The 9,660-nt window shown below is 35.9% G+C and overlaps 1 protein-coding gene across 1 annotated transcript; it reads left to right on the top strand.

Annotated features, from left to right (window-relative positions):
- The first annotated feature begins 2,513 nt into the window (after positions 1–2,513).
- LOC123847581 (heterogeneous nuclear ribonucleoprotein H-like) lies at positions 2,514–4,458 on the top strand. The gene is given in 2 exon segments (XM_045879408.3): positions 2,514–3,357; positions 3,359–4,458. Coding segments are annotated over 2 exon segments (1,059 nt in total). The 5' UTR covers positions 2,514–2,667; the 3' UTR covers positions 3,728–4,458.
- The last annotated feature ends 5,202 nt before the right edge of the window (positions 4,459–9,660 follow it).

Genomic DNA, 9,660 nt, shown 5'->3' with positions numbered 1-9,660 from the left:
CAGGAATCTTTAGAGCCTTCCGGGATCTATTTTATCTAACCTCCCTAAATGATATCTAAGAGATTTCTTTGCAAAAATCTTACTTAGGTACACAATCTTTTCAGTAGATGGCAATTATACTTTAATTTAATTCACTGTTTCTCTGCCCACTGCATTGATCTTTTGTCTATTTCTGTGCAAGTTAACTTATTTTGATATTTTATGTCATGAATCACTATAGAAATTTAATTAAATTGATCTATTAACTGTGCTGTAATTGCCACTGAAGTATTGTAAATGTCAGGCTACTCTGCTCCCATCCCAGATCAGGACTGCAAATAAGATACTGCAACTCAGATTCTTTTCTTTATCAAGAGAGGTATACAAAAAATAACACAGATATCTATTTTGGTCCAGGATCTGGAGCTGGAATTTTACCTTCCGGATAGATAGGATAAATGCTTTTGCAGAATATTTGATTAATTACCTGAAATTATTTGTTTCAAATTTTTCTAATAGTCCCATGTTCAATATTCTTCTGTGTCATGATCTGATCATGGGTAAATTGGCTGTCAATATTAATGCCATTTGCTTTTTTAGACTAGGATTTATTCAGCTTATTTAAAAACATGTTAGTTTCATCTCAGTTTTCACTGAGATTATTTTAAACATCTCTCCTGTTGATTTGCTTTAAGAAATTCCATGCTACATGTTATCAATATAAAATTCTTATAAAAATAAAATACCCAATTTAGCAAATTCATCATCTGAACACACAGGAATGATAATTACACACTTTAAGTATTTATCAATGTGGCAGCACGGACTATTATGGAGCTAACTGGGCCAGAGTATTTAAGATAATTAAACTTGCATTTAAGAAAAGAGAGCACTTCCCACAGTATTGGTACTTAGACTGAAACAGGAGCATTTGTCTTGCAGAGTAAATGTAAGTTTAAATATTTTGAATGTTTAATATTTTTCTTTATTCAAAATTCATACTCTTGCATGCAATCAAATACAGAAGTGAAATCAGAGTAGGTGGTAAGTCATAATTAGTTTGAATCAACTACTGATACAAAGGGTCAGAATTACTTATCATTACATCCCAAATTAACATAATTCCTTCCTAAAATAGATGGGGATAAGGAAGTGATTTAGGCATTAATAAGCATTAATTTATATAAAACTTTAATTAACTTTCAATATCTTAAAACCATTTAATATCCTAAAACTCTAGTTAGTTGGCATTTTCCTCTTCACCCTTTTAACAGTCTCTATGAAATCGATGATGTTGCCTCTATCTTAACATCCAAAACAATGTAAGGTATAGTGTCATAAATAAATATTGGGGCATGTTAATTAAATACTGGAATAATGAATAAATACTAAAACACATTTTTGATTTGAGGTTTTATAAGAAAGCTTACTTTTTAAGTGTAGAAATCAATTTATTTTTAAAGTTATCCTAGAATTCTTTTGGTAATTTTTAATAAACTTCATAGTTTAGACAGTCTTAGATTTACCGAAAAAAATGCAAAGATGGTATAGAAAGTTTCCATATACTTCACACCCAAGTTCCCTTATTGGTTATATCTTCCATTGATATGGTACACAATTAATAAATCAATACTGACATATTAATATGTATTGTTAATATCTTAACATTACTATGCTCACAGTGAATCATACTGAAACATTATTAACTCATGTTTCTACTTTATTCAGATTTCCTTAGTTTTTATGTCAATTTCCTATTCCTGGATCCCATTGAGGATACCATATTACTAGCCATTCTGTTTCTGTAATCTCCTCTTGGCAGGTTCTCTGACATTCCTTGTTTTGGATGATTTTGATAGGTTTGGGGAGTACTAATCAGACTTTTTGTGTAACATCACTCAATAGGTATTTAATGTCTTTCTCATGATTAGACTGCAGTTACATGTTTTGGGAAGAAGACCATGGAGTTAAAGTGCCATTTCCATCACATCGTATCACGGGTACATACTATCAACAAGATTTATCATTGCTGATGTTGACCTCAATCACTTGAATTAGTTGGTGTTTGTCACGTTTCTCCATTATTGAGTTACTATACTTCCTTATTTCCACCCTTTACTCTTTTGAAAGAAGTTACTATGCATAACCTACATTGAAAAAATTGGGAGTTATGGTCCGCCTACTTGAGAGTAGATACCTACAAAAGATTATTTGCACTTTCTCTGTATGTAAGACTTCTCTATTCTTTTTGTTTGTTTGTTTATTCAATCATTTATTCATATCAGTATGGAGAGAAGTCTAATTTAAATCAATAACACCTACTACCAATGATAAGTACTGAACTGGAAGGATTGTTCAAAAATACTTATGTCAGATTTCTTCTCAGCCACGCTGAAGTCATGTGTCCAGTCTGTGTCAATGCCAGGACCCACTAGGAGATGATGATGTTGGGCACTGAAGGCAGAGAGGGATTTGTGGCAAAAGTCCAGGGCTTGCCCTGGTCTTGCTCGGCAGATGAAGTGCAGTGGTTTTTTTTTTTTTTTTTTTTTTTCTGACTGCAAAATTCAAAATGGGGCTCAAGGTATTCGTTTCATCTACACCAGAGAAGGCAGACCGAGTGGCGAGGCTTTTGTTGAACTTGAATCAGAAGATGAAGTCAAACTGGCCCTGAAAAAAGACAGAGAAACTATGGGGCACAGATATGTTGAAGTATTCAAGTCAAACAACGTTGAAATGGATTGGGTGTTGAAGCATACTGGTCCAAATAGTCCTGACACGGCCAATGATGGCTTTGTACGGCTTAGAGGAATCCCCTTTGGATGTAGCAAGGAAGAAATTGTTCAGTTCTTCTCAGGGTTGGAAATCATGCCAAATGGGATAACATTGCTGGTGGACTTCCAGGGGAGGAGTATGGGGGAGGCCTTCATGCAGTTTGCTTCACAGGAAATAGCTGAAAATGTTCTAAAGAAACACAAGGAAAGAGTAGGGCACGGGTATATCAAAATCTTTAAGAGCAGTCGAGCTGAAGTTAGAACTCACTATGATCCACCACGAAAGCTTATGGCCATGCAGCGGCCAGGTCCGTATGACAGACCTGGAGCTGGCAGAGGGTATAACAGCAGTGGCAGGGGGGCTGGCTTTGAATGGATGAGGCGTGGTGCTTATGGTGGAGGTTACGGGGGCTATGAGGATTATAATGGCTATAATGATGGCTATGGATTTGGGTTGGATAGATTTGGAAGAGACCTCAATTACTGTTTTTCAGGAATGTCTGGTCACAGATATGGGGATGGTGGCTCTACTTGCCAGAGAACAACAGGGCATTGTGTATACATGAGGGGACTACCTTACAGAGCTACTGAGAATGACATTTATAATTTTTTTTTCACCACTCAATCCTGTGAGAGTACATATTGAAATTGGTCCCGATGGCAGAGTAACTGGTGACGCAGATGTCGAGTTTGCAACTCATGAAGATGCTGTGGCAGCTATGTCAAAAGACAAAGCAAATATGCAACACAGATACTTAGAACTCCTCTTGAATTCTACAGCAGAAGCGAGCAGTGGTGCTTATGGTAGCCAAATGATGGGAGGCATGGGCTTGTCAAACCAGTCCAGTTATGGCGGCCCAGCCAGTCAACAGCTGAGTGGTGGTTATGGAGGTGGCTATGGCGGCCAGAGCAGCATGAGTGGATATGACCAAGTTTCACAGGAAAACTCCAGTGATTTTCAATCAAACATTGCATAGGCAGCCAGAGAGCAATGAACAGCAGCTACTACAGTAGTGGAAGCCGAGCATCTATGGGAGTGAACGGAATGGGAGGGATGTCTAGCATGTCCAATATGAGTGGTGGATGGGAAATGTAACTGATCCTGATCACTGACTCTTGGTCAACGTTTTTTTTAAAAAGTTTAACAGTTTTGCAATACAAGCTTGTGATTGATGCTTACTCTGAGTGGAAATCAGGATTGTTTTAAAGACATAAGGTTCAGTATATTTTAACACAAACATTCATCTAGGAAGTAACAACGGAGTAAACTATAACTGTTAAACAATTTTCAGCTTTTCTCTAGTTCTATTGTAGGATGTACTTAAGCAGCAAGTGTATTTAGGTTAAAGCAGTTGAATTACGTTAAATGTTGCTCTTCTACCACATTACATTGAACACTGTAGGGATGCATGTTGAAAGACATGCTTTTTTGTAAAACTCAGTATAGGAGTTGTGTCCACAATTAAAAGTGAACACATTTGGCATGTTTGTTAATTCTGGTTTCATTTAATAACCTCTAAGGCACGTAAGTTGAAGCTTTTTTTTTTTTTAAGTTAATGGGGGACTTTGTGACGCAACACCGTACGTTAGGATTTTGGTCTTGGTGTTTGTATGAAATTCTGAGGCCTTGATTTAAACCTTTCATTGTATCGTGATTTCCTTTTAGGTGTATTGCACTAAGTGAAACTTGTCAAATAAATCTTCCTTAAAAAAAAAAAAACATGTCAAAAAAGGCAATATGAGTTTCCATATATGATTTTCTGGCATGTGGCTTGCCAAGTTGCGTCTGGTGCTACTACGTACTAATGATGGTTAAAATAAAATAGTCTTAGGCATTCTTTTCTTTGATTCTCTCTTTCATCTTTAAACAATATGTACCCTAACCAATAAAGGAAGAAAAAAAAATCTATTCTCAGTTCCTCTATGGAACTCTTTAGGGAAAGTAAGGTGGACAAAGAAGATTTTACCTAAGAGTAACTTTTCATTTTCTCTTTTTCTAATCTACAAATCTAGTTTCCTCCCTCTTCTTGTAAAACTATATATTTGTTTTATTTACTCTCATGTGGTCTATGCTGAGGATAATAAGTTTGTTATTCTTGGTTCTCACGTAATATTTCTTATAATTAGTTTATTCATAGTTAAATTAAGGAAAGCAAAAATTGGGTATAGTCAAACCTACTACATTTTTTTTAACCCTGTGACTACAGATATGTTAGCTATCCTGGTTTGAATACTACACATCTTCCAGGAGACCTTAGAAATGTTCAGTTCAAGACCTTGGAAGGTCATGGAAATCATAATTGGTCAGTCATAGGATAGAAATCAAGAGAATTTTCTTGGTGAGACACAACTAATCTAATACTCCCCAATCATAATAGAGTCTTATCAACCCAAACTTCTATATATTATCTGCTTGTATAAAAGAGTAACATATATAAAAAGTGGAAAAATGATGCAATATTGTGATTAGTTTGCATCTTGTATATATTTGCCACCTTCAAGAAAAATGGAGGCTGTAAAAGTGATTGCATGTGTTTACCACCAGGCACCTCTTTTTTATTTTTTAGGTAGCAATTCAAGTCATATTTTCTAGACATTAAAATACAATTTATTTTTAAAAATGAATTAAACAGCTTCTAAATCTTGGCCAAAAAACTGGTCTTACTTGAGAATTTATGTTCACTATTATTTAACTAAATTTACAAGACCATGCTATGACATATGGCTGTAAATTTTTACTTAAATTTCCAAGAAGCCTTGTCCAAAATTGTTATAAAGATGAACAAATGCTGTGAATCTTTGCATGCACTTCACTGTTCAAAAACTAATCATCAACCGCTGGGTGAACAAATTTATACCAAGTATAGCCCAAATTGAAAGAGCAGAGAAAAATTTAAATGTAGTAAGACTCCAGAAATATCCCACTTGAGTGAAATATTTGTGAATCAAATTTCGCTGCATGTTATTGATGTTTTGCTTTCTAAAATATTTTGCTTCCCAAAATACTATTGTTAGATGAATATCCTGATAAGAAGTATTTCCCCCCAATTCTACTATATCTATGCAGCATAATTATTTTTGGTTCTCTTTGGAACTCCGTGTGATTCAGACGTGTGTCTCTTTCACTTATAGTGCTATGGCCTTGTGTACCATCCTCTCCTGAAAAATACTTCCTTGGAAATTTAGGAAAAGAAAATGCCAAAACAATTAATGATACAAAATAGATTTGGCATTTGAAGAATTAAGTTGAATTGCATAGAACTCAGATGGAGAAGAAAAAAAAAAATCCAATTAAATATCCATGTTAATCACTGAGAAGTTATTTGTGGTAGATATAAAACCATAGTTTCTAATTTTTGTTACCAAGCTCTGGTAACTAAATAATGATTTTTTTCCATTTACAGTAGTGTACTTTAAAAGATGGGTAAGATGTATGTAATGAGTCAGGCAATAATAACAGCTGTTTACATATCCTCAAGCCATCCTATGTTTGTTTATTTATTTATTTATTTATTTATTTATTTATTTATTTATAAAGATTTTATTTCTTTATTTGACAGAGAGAGACACAGCGAGAGAGGGAACACAAGCAGGGGGAGTGGGAGAGGGAGAAGCAGGCTTCCCGCAGAGCAGGGAGCCCAATGCGGGGCTCGATCCCAGGACCCTGGGATATGACCTGAGCCGAAGGCAGACGCTTAATGACTGAGCCACCCAGGTACCCCAAGCCATCCTATGTTTAAATAGAAATTTCCCTAAATATGCATAGCGTTTTGCAGGCATGCACATAGGTGAACTTACAAAAGAAGAAGCAGTCTCAAATCAAGATCTGATTAACTAAAAATATAATATCTTTCAATCTAAATGCGGACAGATGTTCAAAAAATCAACAAATGCTGATAGTTGTTTAATCTTACGACTTTTATATATTGTATCCCTAATTGTAGCTCCAAAGAGAAAACAACTTACTCAGCAAACAAGACTGTAATTCTGTGGGAAAGAATGGAGCCAGCAGATTGACATCTGTGCATTATGCAAATAGAAGAATAGAAAACAAGGAGGTCCTAATAAGCAACTCCTATTCAGATGGAAAAGGGGAGTGGGAGAAAAACTCTTCTCCCATAATTATTAAAGTTGGGAGGGCACTTCTTCCCAGGGTGCATCTCAGGGAGGACTAGTTTGTTTTGGCTTGCTTCCTCAAGTGGAAATTTAAGTGTGAATTAAAAAATGGCATGCTGAGTTTGAGAAACGGCTTCTTCTCTCTTTGCCAAAGAATGGCACTGGGCAGAGGGCAACATGTCATTGATGTGGAAACTCCAGTGCGCTTTCTCTACCCTTATGGTGAACAGTAAGTAGTTTAGTGCTGTTTCCAATGAGAAACTTCATGAATAATGTTAATAAAGAGAGTGTTTGTACTGCTGCTCCTTTAACTTGACAGAATGCTGCCACCTGCTTCTTAATATGTTTGATTAACACTAAAAAAAACCCTCTTTATTAAGAAATAAAGAGAGCAAATTTATTCTCAAAGGAAACATTGACGCACATGTAAAGCTTATTGTGCATATGACAATTTTTTTTCTCAATTAGCTCACATATGTAAGGTTCATCGTATTTTAGAGATTTGAAAGGTTACATATTAATAACATCTTTATGACAAGTGCTATGCTTCACACTAAAATCTGACAAAAGAGAATGTGATAAGGATTTTAGAAAATAGGACGGCTCAAAGTGGGTAGTCCGGATAATGAGGGTAGGCAAGCCACACTCCTAGCAACTCATGCCTACGCTACCTACGCAGTAAACTCAATTTATAGACCAGGTGACATTTAAATTGTCTGCTGATGACCTGTGTAATGCAATAAGACCCATTCTTGGTGAGTTTCTGGAATCACTGAATAAAAATCATGACTAAGCTTTTAGAATGATAGATTCAAAATCTAAATGACATTTGTGAAAGGAAAGAGACAAGGGTGTTTTTCGGTAAGGGTATGTGAGAAAAGTCCAGCTTTAATATAAAATCAGAGATGAAGGAGAAGAAGAAGAGAAGGAAAAGAGAAAGCATAACTGCTGTTTGGAGCACCTAATGTGTGCCAAGCACTAAGAACTTCGTGCGTGCTATTTCCAATCCTCACAACAGTACCACAAGGTAAGAGTGATGTTCCCCTTCTTACAGAATAGTGACTAATGATTTGGAAACTCATCCAAGACCACACGGCCAAACAAACAAACAAACAAGCAGCAACAACAACAACAACAACAACAAAAACCGCAGTTGCCTCAGACCTCAGGTATATTTGAGAATTTAGTTGATTCTGCTCTAATAAGAATTCAGCTTTTTCCTCTGTTAGCACAATCAGTGCATAAAAAAGAAATCACTCCCTGTCAAAATACTGAAACTGTGTTTCTACGATCTTTAGACCAGCCAGAGTTTTATTTTTGTAGGATCTTGGTTCTAATCTTAACAATTCAGAAAGATATAGGAAACACATAAAGAGTTAACAAGATTGTAAAAAAAAAAAAAAAAGTGAGAGAACTGACAAAGGCTTTTTGATGTTAAATTTCAATCACAATAAATATGTCTCCTCCAGAAGAACTAAGTTCCTAATCTGCTTTCATACTGCTAGTAGGCTCTAGTGCTTCAGTTGCAAAATGTGTGATATTCCATATGACTTCTACAGCCTTTTGTCTAAGGGAAACTGTTGGATTTTACAAGCTATCAGTGACGGAAGAAGCTCTCCAATTCTTGGAACCTCAGTGTGTCCCACAGAAGTGATGAGCTGGTCACTTTGCAAGACGGCAGCCCACGTGGATGGCAGTAGAGAAATTCTCTGGGCCCTGTCGGCAAGTGACTCTCAGCCTCTAATGGAAGCAAATTATATACTTTCTAAAGTGACAGTATCACTCTAGTAAATGTGCAGATAAAGTGTCCCAGTGAAATCTAATAGCTCAGACCCGCCAGAAACATTATTAAAATAATTGCTTCCTCCTACTTTTTTTCTTCTTTTTTGGCAAAGTGCTACTTCATGTGGCAGTAGGTTTTGTAAAAGAAGGTAACAGAAACTATAGCAGGACACAGAAACTACAAAGGCAATATTCTCCCTCTACTAATTCTAATGTATGACTGCTGAAATAACACTGCAGCCTGGAAAGCTGCCTTCTACTAGAACATTTGTGGATAATTGAACTCTTGCTCATTGTTCAAAAGGTCATGAGGTTTGAGTGGGCTCTTTTTCTTTTGGTAAATTATTCAGCTTGAGTATTTATTGGCCTGTCAAAAGGAAAGTATTGTATGAACTGTCTCTGTTGCTCTCTAGTGTTTCCTAATTTGATTGTGTTCTTTTCTGTGCATAAACTTGGCAGAAAATTTCCATCTCTCTTTCTCAAATTCCAGTTCAGAGACCTCTCTTCTTTGCTCTTTGCTGTATAAATCAGCCTCATGGATCAAATAGACATGAATGAAGTCAATGAGAAAAAATTATAATACTGATTGAATGGAGAGTTTGGGCTGGATTTTTGTTTCAAGCCTGATCAGATCATTGTTATTATTAATATTTTGGAGCATTCCTTTAAAGGAATCTACAACAAAAAGAAGGGGCTAATTTTGAAGGAATTGCTAGTCTGAGAATATCCATAGTCGTCTATAATATACTAGAATGGAAAAGTCTGTATTACCCAGCCCTAAGTCTACCAAAGTAGTATCCGCACAATATCTACATGCTTTAGTGTAGTTAGTAGATCCAAAGACCCCAATCCTGAACACAATTTGGCTGCAAACTGGGGAGTTTTATTACTACAACATCATTTTCTATCCAACCTTGGTGGCACTTTAAAACTACTTCTTATATCAAATGCTGCCTGAGGAGAACTAGTTAAGAGAAGGTTACGAAAAAACAAAGGATAGCTGAATTTGTGA

The sequence above is a fragment of the Mirounga angustirostris genome, unplaced genomic scaffold (assembly GCF_029215605.1).
Source record: "Mirounga angustirostris isolate CCGP_5_RB_7025 unplaced genomic scaffold, mMirAng1.0.hap1 SCAF_2, whole genome shotgun sequence".
Taxonomy (NCBI): domain Eukaryota; kingdom Metazoa; phylum Chordata; class Mammalia; order Carnivora; family Phocidae; genus Mirounga; species Mirounga angustirostris.
The sequence above is the reverse complement of the archived record's forward strand: the minus strand, read 5'-3'. Positions and strand labels throughout refer to the sequence as shown.